Source organism: Atractosteus spatula, chromosome 5, assembly GCF_055471065.1.
Source record: "Atractosteus spatula isolate fAtrSpa1 chromosome 5, fAtrSpa1.hap1, whole genome shotgun sequence".
NCBI lineage: Eukaryota > Metazoa > Chordata > Actinopteri > Semionotiformes > Lepisosteidae > Atractosteus > Atractosteus spatula.
The window spans coordinates 36,006,620-36,024,797 of NC_142710.1; the positions used below are offsets into that span (position 1 = coordinate 36,006,620).

The following is an 18,178-nucleotide window of genomic DNA, read 5'->3' on the forward strand; positions in this document are numbered from 1 at the left end:
AGTTCTGTGGTGATAATGCACATGATAAAAATTAAAAAGATAACACCGAGAGGAAGCCATGCTATTCATCTAGTCTGCTTGATAGAGTAGTTATTGTAGCATTGCATTGCTCTAAGGATCTCAGCCAACCATGTCTTAAAAGAAGTCAGGGTATTGGCTCCAATAGCTTGTTTCATACTCCTACATACAGTATGAAGCATATGGCATGGCATGATCAGTTAATATAATATCTTAGTTTACTTGAATTTATTCTCTGTACAAACATGTAATGAATGACTTTGGTTGTCTTTTACATAACTATTGAGAAGCTTCCAAAAAGAAATGTTGATTCAGCAACAGATTTTCCTTCCCTGAGGATTTCTGTATCCTTATACCCCCTCACCTTTATAAGAATCAACAGACAGCATTGTTCTTCTATGGTATCCTTCAGATACTAATACTGCTGAGGTGTTCGTACATTAGTGTTTATGTTTCTAACGTACCGCTCTTGGAACATGGTTTCTGTCCCAGGCGGGAGGTGTCTGCTGTGCAGAGTTTGTATGTTCTCTTGAAACTTGCACATTTTATAAGCACAATATATACTGTATATTGTATACAGTATACAGTATGTGACCATAACACATATACTCTAATTGAAAAACATGTGCTTGTTGATATAAACGCAGTACTCAGAAATTTAAAATCCTTTAAAAGTATAACCTTGTCAAGGTGCCAGGAACTTTAATTTTGGAAATGATAATAGAAATGACTTTTTTGTACATCAATGCAGAGCTGTCTATGAAGCAAAAAACTACACACTGTGGATGCAAAGTGCAAATGGTATAGGTTTACCAAATATTTTAAGAACAAGTTCTTTCCAATACATTGCCTTCTAACGTTTCTAAAATCCAAAATGCACAATTTTGGAAAATTACACTGTATTATGTGATTTTAAACTGCATGTTTTGTGCGTTCAATGTTTTTGATTTGTTTGATATGTTCAAAGAGTTTGAATATTTAAACATTAAGGAATTTTCCTGAAATCTACAAATAAAATGCTCTTTTTTCTGTCCACTGTTGTACGTTGTACGTTGTCCACTGTTGTACGTTTGTCTAAGTTGTGACAATATTTTTTTTTTGTGATTTCAGATTTTTAAACATTTGTCCATAGCTTATCTGAAGCATGATTATCTCTACCAGAAGTTCAATTTTCTTCAGAACTAGTTACTGCTTTTAAAGATTATGTGTAGACGTCTCCCGGATACCAGTTTTTCAGAAACATGAGAAAATTGCCTTTATTATGTGGTGTCCTGTAATAATGTTGAATCAGACTTTCAATTCAAACTCAGCTGTGGCATGTAAAATAAAACTCCTTTTCTCATTATTAAAGAATGGTACTTTCAGTGAAGCTCTTCATCATTTTAAATCTTTTTCTAATACCTAGCAGGGGTGTATGAGTTTAAATGCTAATACATGACATTTTCCAAATGTTTTAGATAAAACACATCAAAAAAGGTCACGTCAAGGGGTTTCAGTTTTATATATTATTTTAATTTATCCATTTGCATTATCAGATGTTTTAGATAAACCACATTAAAAAAGGTCACTTCAGGGGTTCTGTTTTATATATTATTTTAATTTATCTGACTGCACTTCTGAAAAATTGAAAAAGCTCTCTGGGGACATGAGGAGCAACACTGAGCAAGGAGGCAAAGACAAGAGCATTAATAAATCACTGCCATCATTAAAACGCCAACAGTTTTGAATGTGGCATGAAGTTCACTTCACCAATCCTGCTTCACATCAAAAAATAATTAATTAAAAAGAGGGGCTCAATTGATTAATAAAAGGTCACTAATTGCATAAGTAGGCTGCAAGATAAACAATAAACAATATGACATACAAAATGGGTGGCAGATTTGCTGTGTATCTGAAATTAATTTATGAAATGCTTTGCTGAACTAAGCTCCTGTTTCTCCTCCTTAAAACAGCAGGCTGCCCCCCCTTTCTCCTCTGCCCTTAGGAATCATGGCTGATTTCCATGGCAAAATCCTTTGAGGGAGCCACAGCAAACTGGTGCGGAAGAATTTCTTTTAATCCTATCTTCTCATAGCTCTTGTGCTGCAAAACATTACCCTCTATTGGGTACTTATTCTAAGTTTAGAATGGCTTCTGCATTTCATACGAAATGATGCAAAGTAATTGGCTGTTGTTTGTATTTTATTTTATAATACCATAATGGAGTTTGAAGAGTTTGCATCTAAAATACAATAACTAGTTACTAATTTCAGAAAAAAAATATTTTAATTATTGCATTGTAATGTATGTTTTCTTTAAAATATGTTTTTTCAGGATTTCCTAGTTGTACTGTGGTCATTAAGCCCTTAATCATTAATTGAAATAGAGAGTGGAGTAATAGGAATGCCCATCACAAGATGACTTCAAAATGTAAGCCCAACCAATATGAACCCTTATATTAACTCTGATATTTGAAGGATACTAGTGATCCAGAGACCCTGTGTGAATGATATTGGAGTCGGAGTTCATTTTTAGGAACCATCCTGCCTACTTTTAGTTTTGAGCTTGATGTTTGAACACTGAGAGAAATTGCATCTGTTCAAAGTGATTAATACACAGAGTCTCATAAATGTTGAATCTCTGTAAATCAGCCTCCCAACTGGTGAGGGGACAACACACATCAGCTGAATCTAATTTTCTGTTTCTATCACAAAAGGCCATGAGAATAACAACAGCAAGTCATAAAATGTGTCCAGTTAAATGAATCCTGAGAGTTACCTTGAAACAAGCTGCTCCATAATGGCTTCCCCCTGATATACTCATCTGTGAAAAGTGCACTATGAAGCATATGAGCAACATGTGAAATGTCTAGCAGGACTTACAACAATTTCTTTTAGGCATAGGCCTGGCAACCCCTCATTAATTTTACCCACAAATATCATTTGTTTTCTGAGAAAGGAAAAATCCAATGGGACTCAATGCTACAGGAGATCCACAAGCTGTCCCTGTTTCTTTTGTGTTTCACACTAGATCAGTCATTAAACAGGCAGAAAGAGCAATCAAGACATTTCACTGGGGGCAATGACTGTCATGCACTTTGAGCACCACTTACAGTATATTACCCACTCATATCTATACTTCCCAAATCCTTGGGGCCGATAATGAGTAGACAGAATAAAATGCACAGCAATCTCTTCCTGGTTGGACTTGATTGATTTATGATTTGTTTTTCTTCTTGATCATTGCATTTTCCCAGTCATATAAAGTTCTAAGTTCAGTAAGTCTGCTGTACATTTTCTTACTTATTAAGACAAAAAGTTCAAGTCGATCGTTAATTAGTTGATTTGTGTGCATAGTGCTCATTTCACAAGAATGCAGTTTGTTGACTTCATGCAAATGGAAAAAAATATAAAATGTAAGAGTCATTCAAACACAGAGACCCATTTTGTCAAGGAAACTGCTGGCACTTTATGCCAGAAATAGAACAGCAGCAGAAGAGCATAGAGGGTTCGGTAGAAGTCTGTATTCATTTCTAATGAAAATGCTATTAAACTTATTAATCTATAAATAACTGACAGAGTAATGACTATTTCTGTTAAGAACATCATTATAATTGTCCTGTTATTTATTTTAACAAGGCAGTTTATTGGTTTATTACTAGTTGGTTACTAGTTGTTTAAATTGCTATTGTACATTTTTATATTTTCTCTTTTACGAACTACTTCTCTTTTCACAAGTAGTAATTGGTATTCACAACTGGCAGCTAACTAAAATAATCATTGATAGAGATTCGACTGAACAAAAGCATAATGTTTTGGTCACTGGAATGGCCACTCAGTACTTCAGTAATACATTTTATGTTTGTACTAAACAATATGAAAAGTAAAATTAAATTATAAAAAATTAAATTAGGGAATAAATGATCCTGGCGTTTACACAAGAAAAAACATTTGTAATGCATATTATGTTGCTCATGTGAAGTAAAAGTAATGTGAATTCATTTTTATTTGTGTCATTCCAACATAAAAAATATTACAAAAGCAAGGAGGTCATTTGGCTCATCTGGCTTATTTTGTTTGAGATTTAAGGCCTGTTGGTAGTTTAAAAGAGTGGAATTAGAGAGTACCATAATTTTGATGCATGCACTTGTGTGCGTGCTTTTATATAATTTTGAAAATAGAAGTATAACTTTTAACACCTTTATTCATGTGTACAGATTAATCACTTCCTTCTACAGTTTCAAACGTCCTTATTCTGAGAAGAGAATATTTGTGCCACAATTTAAGTATTAGTGTAGGCTGGAGACAATTTGCTAACATTCTGTTCTGTTCTATTAAAATTGTGGTTGCTTCAGCTATTGAATTGTTTTTTGTGTGCAACATAATATAATTATATACCTTGTTTATTTTACAATTACAGTTTTACAGTTAGCTATCAAATCTGTAACATTGCATATTTACATTCTATTCAACAAAGGAGTCAAATCAATAATTTAAAGAGTAGGCCATGTTCCAGACACATCCATGCATTCCCTGGCCATGACATTACCACCACCATGCTTACAATTTGGGCATAAATAATACATCAAGCCAGTAGAGTGTTGAAACAAAGACCTATGGACAGATAAACCCAGATAAGCTTTTACCAAAGTTTGAACATGTTCATATGTGGAGAAAGAAACTGTAGACGCTACAGAGAATTCCACCTCAAACATAATACATGACCAGGCTTGGACTGCATGAACTGGTTCTTTCATCAATATTGATGATGTAACTAAAGAATGCTCCAACAGAACAAATTAGTTTACAGACCTTTTATGTCTGCATTTGTGGATGAAAATGCTTCCATACATTGGCAGGAGTTCACAATGACCCAAAAGATATAGCCAATGCAACAAAGGATTCATCACAAGGTAAAAGTGGAAAATCTCTTACTGCCCAAGTCAATCTCTAGATTTAAATCAAATTGAGCCTACTCTAGTTTTTGTCCTTCTCTCAGGGTGAAAGGGTTCTGATGTATAATAACATCTGACAAAGAATGTGAAAATCCTGTACAACATTATCAATGATATCCTCACAAAAACTGTTTCTTTCTGCATGCATTCCATGCATGCCATTACTGTTACTTTATCATTCCACATCAAACAACCAATGTCATCACAATTCTAAGTTTCTCATGGGGGCCACCAGAGACCACAATCTGGAAATGAATCTTTGTTTTATAAATAACTCTTTGCAGTATACAGTAATATTTTGGGTATAATGCTGAATAATACTTATGATATTAGGTTTTATGAGATTCCTGTGCCTATTTAAAAAGTATTTCAAAACGTTTTATCTAACAAAAGCTATGAAAAGCTTTTAGTGAAGTATTATAAAGGATGTTTACATTTGGGCAAACCTTATGTACCAGAGAATTTCATTTGAATTTTACAGGTTAGTCCTTGAAAAAAATGCTTTTTATTATGTCACAAGGTCATCCATATGCATACAAAAGGTTTATTTAACCCTAGATATTATTTTTAATTTTAAATGGACAAGGAGTGAACTATTACTATGAAGAAATGAATGCATATATATGGCTAAACATAATGACAAAGAAGGTGTTTAAAAATGGGAAGTGCACCATGGATAATTTGCGATGCACACAGTAATTAGAACTAAATGCTTGAAAGGGAATTTTGAGTAAGATGAGAAAGTTGCAATAACTTACGTTGCATGACTTGCCTCTCAGAATACAAAATTCCATCTGTATTCTATAAGCAATGAACAAAAGTCTGTGGGTGGGTTCTTGTAAGTCAAGTTAATGAAGGGAAAACGATGTTGCATCCTGGCATGAGCTCTTTCAGATTTCAGGCAAAAAGAACATGGCAAATATGCTTGGGTTGCTTTCTGTGTAAGATGAGCTTGTTCTTTGATTCATTTTTAGAAATGCTTCATTAAGTGTCAATATTAAATTCCCCAATATCTGATAAATATTTAATTGGAATTCTTTTGTTAAAGCATTATTTATGCATGACTTGATGCATAATTTGGACCGATAGCTACAGCAACATTTCTCTGTGGAAATAAGCTATGGGGAATGCACCGCATCAATAATATGGCATAAGGCATCCACAAATACTTTTAGTACTGTATATCAACCAACAGAAGTCCCAAAACACCAATAAAGACATAAGAAAGCTTGTAACTTATAGCAGGCCATCTTTATTAATCTAAAATTTCATCTGGCCATTTCTCAAACTTTGGGCTTCAAGAACCTAGCTAAGAAGCCTGTTCTAAATACAACACTTTGTATGTAAAGAAGTATTTTTCAATCTCTGTCCTAAAATAATTCCACCAGTTTGTTTAGTTTCTTTTCTATGCTATTGACCCCATGTACCCCTTAGAATGTTAAATAGTTGGATCAAATCTCCATTTATCCTCCTTTGTTCGAGATTGAAGAGATTGTGTCCTTTTAATCTGTTTGTACTGAATGTGACAATACCCGTGAGACAATACCCTTGGAATCATCCTTGTTTCTCTTCTTTCAATTCTTCCAAAGGCCATAATATAGTTTTGGCAGTACAGTGACAAAAACTTAACACGGTATTCCAGTTAACCAAATCCCCTGTCTTTGTTTTATTTCCAATTTTCCTATTTTGATAAAAATATAATTATTGAATATACATCAGGAAGAACAATCAGACAAAAAATTGAACCCTGTTATACCGGTATTTACATCAGCCCAATTACAGGAAACTATCCTAGCTGCTTGTTCAAACACTTCTAGTAAGTTAATAACGAGCACTTACTTATTAGAAGGGTATAAGGCCTTCCATTTTCTAATCACTTATATTATCCAATGTTTTTATGTATTGTTACAGGTTAGATAACTCATTTCATTTCATATCTTTACCAGAGGTAAGGCTGTCTGGCCTATACTTTGTCCCTTTTTTATTGATTTTTTGTTATATCTGCCATTCTTCCCAATCTTTGGTTGCAATTAAGTGTCAGCTGAAATATCCTAGCTAGTGATCTATGAATAGCATCCTTAATTTTCTTCAGTGCAACTGGGAAAATACCTGAGGCCACAGAGGTTATTTTTAAACCATGCTTATAGAACCTCGGTGTCAAGAATGCTAAAATTACCGAATACTGATACAGCTCCTTCTATAATATGGAGCATGCTACTGCATATGCTCAAAGGATATTTTTTCAGCTACTGTATTTCTATATCTCAGTGTAATTTGCCTGTTTCTGTCTTTCAATTAGACCTCTTTACACCCTCTTTAGAGTGCTTTTTCCTTCTGTTTTTTTTTTCTTAATTACTCTAGAAAATCTTTTAAGCCATATTTTGTACTTACTGTATTTGTTTCAAGGACTTATTTGTTTTGAGTTTTTAACATTACATTTTTGGTGTATACCATCTTTCTGGTTCATAGTTTGTAAGTCCTACCTAATTCCACCTTAGTCTTATTATAAAAATGTAAAATAATAATCCTTTACAGTATTATAGAACTAATTCCCAGTTGCATAGCTAACATACGCTTAACTACTCTATACTTCCTCAATACATCAGTGTACTTCTGGTTCAAAGGTGTTCTAGAAGAACCCCCATTGCTCCATAAATGTAAACCTCATTTCTTTAGCAGTTTCATATCATCTATGAGCTTCGTGTTAAGTCTCTATGCTATATACAGGTATTTCCTTCTGTTTCCCTGAGTTAGCATGTGGCATTGGCAGGAATACAGAGTATGCCTGGAGAGTGACAATAAAGGAAGTCAAAAAAAGAATGCAAGAATAACTCTTCTTTATCATTTTAAAATAATAAAAGTTTATTTCTTTTCAAAGTGTTAATCCTCCATATAAGCACATTCAGAAAATAAAACCTCAAGGAGAATAGACAGAAATGTGAATTCTCAAAGGCCCTTGGTATTAGACTCACTGATGAAAATAAATATTAGAGTATTTGTTATTTTGTTAATATGAAATTGACTTCTAGACTCAAGAGACAACAAATGTTGCATTTCTCCATATTGCACCATATCTTTAAAAACTGATTTATACAAATTATTTTTTTATTAATATACTAACACACATTCAAAATTAAAATTGCAATCTTCAAGTGTGGATTTTGTCAATATGATGAGATTTTTTGTAAGCTTATAACAAATTTGATGTTTTCCATAAAATATATACTTATATATGTTTAGCACATCCAAATATATTCATACTTCAAAAAAAGATTATATAGATTTGAAGGGGTATGGATATGTTTTTTTCTGTGTTTTTTTTTCAACAAGAATAACAATCCAAATAATAATAGTATGACAGATTTTTACAAATCAATCAAAGTTCATTTCAATATTGGCATTCTTATATACAGTACCACTTTGTATCGATCTGGCTTACCAGATGACACAAGAAGCACAAAGAGAAAAATGGACATTACCAATGCAAATTATGTAAACAATAGCATGTACAAAGCTGTGCATACTAAAGGTAAAGTAATTTTGGGGATTTATATATACTGTATTTCTATTGTGATTTTATGATTATATTTATGATATATTATGCTATAAACCTTCCTAAACTTCCTAAAGTTTAGTTCCTAAACTAAGACAACGATGTAAGTACTGTATATTACATGCTAAAATTTTCAAAGATATTTTAGCTTTCAGCAGAGCATTAATTTATTTTTACTGATTATTGAATTATATAAAAGGTGTTGCTGCAATGCATGTTGTTTTTTTAGTGATGGGCGATCCTATATTAGTCCATACAAGATGCTTGAAATCTATTAGAAATATTTAGTTCACAGATATAGTGACCTAAAATTAATTGTGGACCGGGGTGCTGTATGTATGTATGCTGTAGTAGTGAAATTATCAGCTGTACATGTCAGACTTTTACAAGTCAAATGCAATTGTGCTTTGTTGTGTTGTTTGCATGCATAAGCTATTACTTTAGATCTAAAATTTTGTACAACATGCTTTTATATCACATAGCATTACTGTTCATAGCTGGTGGATTTTTGTCTTTACATAGTGAGTGATGTTGCCGTGTGGCCAGCTGCAGTAATATCAGTTTTTGGAGCCCCAGTCACCTTTCATTGGCATATCAAATTAATCACAAACTCTTTGCATGAAGAAGTGCCTCCTGTGCTCTGTTTTAAATGCACTTCCCCTTAGATTCCACTTGTGTCCTTCGGTTTGCGTTTCTCTGCTGATCTATGAAAAACTGACTGGGATGACTTTGTTAACACATTTGACAAATCTGGTCTTGCCTTATTCTGTAGGTTACACTCCACACTAAGCTGATGTTAGCTTTCTGTGTCTCCCCAAGGCAGGTTTGTACAGCCTGAGTTTTTCTTCTACAGGACTAATAATGTTGTAATGCTTTGTCTCACTGGATTTGGGACTCTGAGTCAGGGGAGTCAATCTCCAAGTCAATTAAAAACTCGCCTTCGGACCTCGCCTCCCAATTAATTTTAAGTACCACTTTATTTTAATCACTTAACTATTTATTAGCCCTCATTTGTTACTGTACCTTGGGATGCTTGCTGTGAAATCCACTTCATTACTGTTGTATTGTCTGAACAAAATTTATAGTAAATAAAATAGAAATAGGAGATAGTCATCCTGAGCAACGCAAAATTCTGCTAGAATGTATTCCTCACTTTCTTTAAAGTAATAGTAGGTCCCAGGAAATGCAAACAGCTGAAAGAAAATATATTTTGACACGTATTCAGATTTGTTGTATTAAAATGCTGTTTTATTTTCCATTGTTACTATAATCCTATTGTTATATTATTATAACCATTGTTACTATACCAGGTAGTAAAGTATGCATTAATTTCATTTTGTTTATTGTAAGTGAGGAAGGAAATGCCTTTTATTGTTTTAAAATAAAGGTTGAAACAATAATAAAATGGATAGCATGCTTTTTCATTGTGATGTTTAGAGCTGATTATGAAATGTACCTGATTTGCAACAGCAATATCACTAATATGCACTTCTAAAATATTTACAAGGTGTATTTTGGAAAAGAGCATACTGGTACAAAAAAAATGAATGTACTTTTTTTAGCATACCCAGGGGCGATGTGCAGAAACGGGATCCAGAATAGGTGAGTCTAGGTAAAAGAGACAGACAAACACAGCTCTAAAATCCACTGCTCTTTCTTCACAGTGCAGGGAAAATAAATTAAAACCACAAACAAAACCCTATATTTTCTTCTGAGTTGTAACTGTACTTCTTTCTGTGCCCCCTCACATGCCATGCCATGCACCTTGCCAGACAACCACAAAGTCAAACAAAGAAAACTCAAAACTTTTCCAAAAAAACTACCCTTAAAAAAACTCATCCTCTCCCCAAGACTCTTCAAAAGCTCACAACATCTATCCATCTATCATGGACACACAATACACTGCAGCATCAACAACTTCTCTTTGACTTTCAGGTGCCTGGCAGACAGCCTCTCCTCCTTTTTCTTTGTGTAACACTGACCGATGGCAACTCTGCCTCTTTCGCTGTTCCTGTTTCAGGAAGATCTGGACGGTCTGACTCTTCTTCTACCACTGGCATCTTGAATGCAGGTTCTTGCCAAGGTAACATTGGCCATTTCTAGCCTTCCTCCTCTGGCCCCAGGCCATCCCTTGCTGCCTCAGGTCTGAGTGGTAATGCACTATTCTGGTGTTTCTATCACCAGGTTCTCTGTTGGTTCCCTCTATCATTCTTAGGTGGTCCCTTCTCTGACTTGAGTTGTTCTTTCTCAAGCCATAGTGGCATCATTTCATACTTCTTCTGGAGGTGTAGGCCAAGACACATCATCATCTGCCTCTGGGAACACTGGGACACAGAACACTGTTCCTTCATTAACTGTAGTGACTCTTGGGAGAGATGGATGCTTCTGCTTCCTGTTTTTTTAATTGTCATCTATCACATTCTCTTTCATCAACTAGCCATGTGACTAAGGGTAGCAGGTCATTCCCTGCAGCTTTTTAGGGACTGCAATACAGACAAGAGCTGTCATCTTGATTGAACCTGCTGTCCTATCACAATGACTTACAAAAACATCAGACCCGTTATGTGTCCCATTTTGTGAAATTACAAAATAATGCATACACATTTTTAAATTTCTATTTTATTTAAAATCTGAATGTTCAGACTGAAGACGTATATGTCACCAAAAGAAGGAAAACTTTTGTCTAGGTTACCAAGAGTCTGATTGGCTTCAGACAATCAATATATAGGAGATACATCAGCAAGGGTGTAAAAAACTAAGAATTTTATGTAGAATAAAGCCACCAAGACCACCAAGATCAATGGGGAGGGCCAAATGTGATAGCCAGAGTAGAAGTATGTACTTATTACAGACCTCAAATTGTAGTGACATACTGTAGTAGTGACTGATCATGTCCCAGGACCTGCTGGCCCACACTAATGGGACAACATTCCAGCAAGACAACCTACTGCACATCCTCACACTGCTTGTATACCAAAATAAAATGTGACAGCTACAGTACAGTATATTACGAATGTCCTTTTCACCAGAGATGAGCCCTTGAGGCCTTGTGGGATAAGCTATTGACAAGATTTCCCAAGTGAATTTATTTTATTTTTTTTATTGTGCATTATGGAAGTTAAATTATTAACTAGCTATTTATGATTTTTTTTAATTTAACTTTTTGGGTTTGTTTTGTTTTACTTCATGAACATTAATACATTTCATAAGGCAATAAAAAAACCATAACATTTCTGTTTCCCATTCATTTTAATATCACAGAATATTAATGATGAAGAAAGAGCAGATGGAACTGCATGAACAGTTCTAAAATTTTTCATAAGAGTGAGGAAGTGCTTACTATTAAACACTCTTTGTTTCTATATAAAGTACAAAATCATGTGTTTGATGAATGGCGAATAAAATAAGTAACCTTGAGCTCAGTACACTGATGACCAGAATCTATATTTTACACTTGCTGCAATTCATCTTTAGATCACAAAAGAAAGGCTTCAATAAGCAGAAATTTGAAATCAGTGAAACAAGGAATAAAAAATGGCAATACTTAAAACAACCATCACTAAAAATGAATTAGTGGCACAGAAAACAACTGCAGTAAGTCTTAAAAAAAGAGCATAAGAAAATGTACAAATAAGAGGAGGTCGTTTGGCCCATCTGGCCCGTTTGGTAGTTAGTAGGTACAGTAACTCATCCAAGGATCAATTATACAGTTGTTTCCCAAAAGAAGCCAGGGTCTTGGCTTCAACACCATGGCTGGGTAGCTTGCTCTATACTCTCACAACACTTTGGGCAAAGAGGTACCACATGTTCTTAGGTTTAAATACACATCCACATAGTTTCCACTCCTTCCTTCTGGTTCATGTCACAAAAGACATTAAATCCCAAAAGAAGAGGTTCTGGACACTAAACTAATGGCAAGCAATAGATTTGTTTAAAAAATTACTCAGAGAGCACAGAGTATTTTTCCCTTAGACAATCAAATAAAAAATACATACACCCAATACATAGATTTTTCTCCTAACCAGCTTGAAAAGTAAGTACTGAATAGCAAGCTGTTTCCTTTATGTTATCTGAAAAAGTGAGACACAATTACTGTATTGTAATGAGTAATAAGTATTGTAATATTTTGCACAAAGTGATCCAACTTAGTTGTTTTTCCCTTTCTGAGCTCCCTTATAATGTACAGGATGTGCATAGCTGGCTTTCCATCTACAGTTATTTGAATTACCCTCATCTGAATATACAAATTATCACATTACACCTAGTTTTCCATGGCAGAATGCAATCATGTCCAGCTGATGAACTGATTGTCCACATTTTGTGAAGAAATACACAAATACTAAAGAGTATATACAAGGTCACATACAGTATACAGTGCTGACAGTGCTGTATACAGTGTTTTTCACGATAGCTATGCATCTGAGAAAACCTTGTCAAAACCTGGAATAATATTACACTTCTCTCATGTTGAATATACCATACAATCTCAAATTAAAAAGACAATTTCTTGATTTTATTTCTTATTATAATCACCCTCCATCTCAAAACACTAAACACTTTATATATCCATTCTTAAGAGTATCAGTTTCTCGATTATATTACTCTTCTATCTGCTTTTTAATTACTTGTCAATAGAAGCCTTTAAAAATCATTGTGTTCAATGCCCCGAGGAGTATAGACTTCAGTTGAAAACATAATAATCACGCCAGGCTACATCTTTGTTATAGCATGGGTTCATCTGTTCAAACCCTTTATTGTGAACCTTGTCCTGTATGAATCTGATTGTGCAAATTAGCAAATTGACAAACATATGCAGAACACCATTCCCAGAGTTGCTTGTGGTCATTTCTACACAGTTATATAGACCAGTGATTGTAGTGCAACGATGATTTCGATTAGAGGTATCCTGTTTAAATCTCAGAAGATGCTGGCCTTAATCTTGTTATTTTAGGCTTTGATGCAGAACATCTTTGGGAGTGAAACAGTGAATAGCACTAATTCAATATTGGTTTATTCCCAATAGTCAGTCACCAATAGTCAGAAACAAAGTCCTCTGTCTTGTGAGCTAGGGTTCCATCTATCCAACATACTGTAAAAGTTCGACATAATATTTGCACACATAAAGCAATCAATGCTTGGTCAACTGCTTACCTGTTTAAAGTTTGCAAATATATCAAACAAATATTATTTAGATTTTGAAAAGATAAACTTCTGTTTAATTTTGACAGCATCAATATTTATCTATTGGCTGGACTTGGTTGATCTTTTTGGGACTTATTAGCATTTCAGTGTGCAAAACAAAGTAATCTAGACATTACTTGAAAAGATTGTTGCATGGACATACTTGATTTAATTAAAGTTTAGGTTTTAGCACTCAGAGAGTTTTGTGCTTTCCAATGCAGACTACTGCTTGGCTAGTCATAATAAAAGAACATCCAAACCTAGGGAAATCCTAGGGAAAACAGTATATTTAGGGCCAGCTTTTGCTTACAGAGTTTCCAAGCATCAATAATAATATGATGATTCCACTTTCCTCGAGCTTTGATGTCTTTTTTTTTAATGAGCCTGATTAGAAATGAATGGCAGCTGCCACTTACAGCATGATACTGATATCTTTTAACCACATTAACCAAATAAAAAAAACAGGAAATGTGTAATAGTCACCATCAAAATATATGAGCTATAGTCTATGAATGCCCCTTTTTCTAATGATAAAACAAGAATATATCAAATGTACAAGAGTGGAATTACATCTAAAAAATATTTACAGTACTTAATAATATTAAGGATTTTTTAAACATAATTTCAGTTTACATTGAATACTATTCAGGATTTGTTTAAATCCTGGACTAAAAAGGTAGAAATGCCAAAGGATATGTTTTTCTTAGATTTATACTTTAACTACATCCTGTTAACTCTGCAAATGGCTCTTTTTCCCAGCCTAAAGCTGAAATCTATTCTGAACATCTGTCGATCACATCTGGTTTTACAGCTAATGGTGATCTGTTTTATTATAGATACAGTAAGTGAGGAGATCAAAGTGTAATAATTAATACAAATTTCAACTTGATTGAAAAAATGAATAAAAAAGTTATTTTAACTTGATTTCCAAGAGAGACTTACTATAATATATACAGTAGTGGACTGACTTAAAACTGAAACTTAAAACTTAAAACTGAAAACACTGAATTCCATTCATCCATTTTCTAACCACTTTATCCAATACAGATCTGAGAACCAGAGCCTATCCTGGCAAGCAATGAGTACAAGATATAATTAATTCTAGACAGGATTCCTGTCCATCACAGGGCAGACACAAACACAAACTCATACAGGCACACACCCAAACAAGGGCCAATTTTTCCAGAAGCCAATTAACCTACCAGGACAGTATATCTTTGGACTATGGGAAGAAATCAGAGCTCCTGGGGGAAACCCATGTGAACATAGGGAGAACAATACTAACCATTATACCACCATGCTGTCCAACACTGAATTTCACTAACGTCAAATTAAGTATTTTAATATCTACTTTATCACTTTAAAACCTTGACAAATTCTTGACAAATACATTTACAAAATACAAAATAAGTATTGCATAATAAGTATTACACAATACATTTACAAAAGTAATGTATTGTGTAATACTAATAATGTTCTGTATGTGTACTATGCAGTTGCTAGTCTTACAACAATGAGAATTGTGTTTCTCAAACAGGGCCATGTCAGTTTAAAAATTTAAATAAGGACTATGAGCTTTCTTCCAAAATAATTTTGAAACATTCACATGCTTGTTGAATGGGTGAACAATGGAAAGAGAGTTATGTTAACAAAAACTTAATTTCTATTGAAAAGAAATAAAGAATTTCATACTTTATAAATTTAAGTAATTTGGATTATAAAGACTACAACATCTGTAAATAAGCTTGTAGTAACAAACAAATAAGTTCTGGAACCCGAGATGAAGTTTAAAGAACTGAGTTTATTGCATGCAAGGAACAATAAGACCAAAGTATTGTTCAAAATATAGGTACAAAACTTCCAGTTTATATAGCAAATTTCACCCGCTTCTGATGCAAATTGTTACCGTGGTAATGAGGGGTCCACTTGTGTTTGAACATTCCCAAGACCTTGAACACTTGTGATGGTTGGTTTTATCTTTCCTTAGTTAGGGAGGGTCTTTATCTTGCACTTGGAATTTCATATCAATTTTCTCCCATCCTGCCATAACTCAAAGGTGCCTAAGCATGGAATGTCTTGTGCCACAAGAAGTCTTTGTGCAGAAAGAAATCAGTTAACCCCTTTTTCACATCTTATATCTTTCTTCAAGCTCTAAATAAGCACCACCTGTTCTAATGTTTACACTCAGATCATGTTACTTACCTCCACAAGGAGCTCTCCGTGACGCTTCCCAGGTTGAAATCAAACAGCTTCGTCAACATAAGAATGACCTAAACGAGAAATTGGGAAACAGACTTTTAGAATCATTTACGCCAATTTGCCCCACTATGGCCATTGTGTAAATTTAACATTTATTCAGTTATTATAATAATTAGATAAGATAAGTTTAGCTTAAACTTTAATATTTAAAATAACTTTTTTTATTCTAGAAACACACATTTTGGAACCAACAATTGAACTGACACCTGAAGAAGGCTCCACAGCGAAAATGTTGTGTTTCTTTTCTTCTCTGGAATAAACCTTTACTTGTTCACATGCTGACACAGCTACCTACTTGAACTACCATCAATTGAATATTTACAATTCAGCTGACAGCAATAGGCTGTGTACCCGCTTGTCAAGACTGAGGAGATGTAGACAGGCTCCTCCAATTGAGACATTCAACCTTTTGACATAATACAAACTCCACATCACCATAAAGGAGGTTTAGTACCGATTAGAGAAGAGGAATGTCCCTGACTGACAACACCATAGGCCTGCAGATTCTCAGGACGTTTCAGGGGTTTCTGTTTCGATGACTAATCTCCAGTCCTACCCCAGTGGCTTTGTGAAAATTGTACACTGCTGTTTGGAGAATCCCCGTAGCAGTCAGCTAATGACATGAGCCAGGTTTGAACTTATTAAGTCTAGATCACAGAACTAAAATTACACACATAGTGAGCAACTTTATTGGTGGAGTCCATGATTCATCATCTGTTACAAACGGAGCTTGAGGTCTTTTATAATTCCTGCTGTCATTTTAAGTTTTATTATTCTGCCTTTTTCCCTACACTGAATGCCCCAAAACAGGAACTGCCCAGCCATTAAAAAATTCAGAGAAAACACTTCTTAAATTATGCTAAGGATGGAAGACTATCCATCACAATAATGTCATACCATATCTAAACATGAGGTACTTTCTTTTTAATAACCCTTAAAATACATGTTACATGGTTTTAATAACCCTTATAATACATTTTATTTAAACTTGACTGCTGAATCAGTATTGAATTATTCTTAGACATTTTCCAATTCTTTATTGGACTTCTGAGTGGCTCAGCCAATAAAGAGGCTTGTATGGAGCCCATATAAGCTCACCGTGATTGAAATTTACCAGGCAGCAGCAAATAGCTGGCTGAATGTTGGAAATGAATTGGTTTAAACTTGACAAGGGTATCGTCCTCTTACAAGAAAACTGTTCCTCCACTGACAGGAGAGGTGTCTGTTATTAAGAGCTGCTGCACATGCTGACTGTGATGGGACCACCCTTGTACATTACGGAGGAAAGCTCTACCTGTATCTACATATCATGCAGGTGCAACATTCATAGATGTGAAGATGAGTTGACAATTGACAGTTCACAAATTATTTTATAAAATTAGAAGTAAAATCCTCTACTGACAACAGACTACTGTATATAGGGGTACAAAGGAGAAATAAATGTTCCTCTTGGGAGTTCAAACCTGCCAAGAAAAATAAGTAGATTATCTTGCACACATTTTTCTGTTAAAATTATTTGGAAGCTTAAAATGTTTAGCAATGTCAACAACCAAGAAGATTGTGTATTTTCAATTTAAGAAAACATTCTACACTATATCACTACACAAAAGACCCAGTTCATTTAATTAAATTGTCTACCTATAGGTTTCCACATCAAAGCTGTTACATTTTAGAAATACCAATGATTATATACAAATACATTAATAAAGTAATGTATCGCAAAACTAATAATAATTTTTGTATCGCAGATTGTATTGTTCTATATGTACCGTACTTTACACTCAAACCAAGATCTGTAAAAATAAAAGTACCCCTCCAATAACCATAACACACAGCTCTATTCAATACATTTCTTTTCACTTACAAAACAATAAATAATGCTCTGACAACTTCAGGGCTATCATTTGTACAAAATCATTAAACATGAGACATTTCTGGTTAATCTAGCTATTGTACACTACTTTATAACGTATATATATATACACTGTACTGTACACTGACCACAGAATTTCTAATAATATTTAAGTAAAATTAATCACTTCACCAAAAAGAAACCTTGACTGTTTCCAATAACTTATCCTTAATGGATTTTTACAATTTTGGTATAGTGTAGCTGCCCAAATGTGGTGGTGTATCTTCATAGTAAGAAAGGCAACATACCTGAAAATTGCTTTAAAGCTTATGAGCATTACCTGTTTTAAAGCACTGTGGGGGAATTCTGTGTAAACTACATT

General features: G+C 34.1%; 1 protein-coding gene across 1 annotated transcript in view; it reads right to left on the minus strand.

Annotated features, from left to right (window-relative positions):
* sorcs1 (sortilin-related VPS10 domain containing receptor 1) overlaps positions 1–18,178 on the minus strand; it is a 220,009-nt gene that overhangs the window by 107,456 nt on the left and 94,375 nt on the right. The window contains exon 2 of the mRNA XM_088915889.1: positions 15,888–15,955. Coding sequence (XP_088772015.1) covers positions 15,888–15,955 — 68 coding nt within the window. The remainder of the gene's footprint in view (positions 1–15,887; positions 15,956–18,178) is intronic.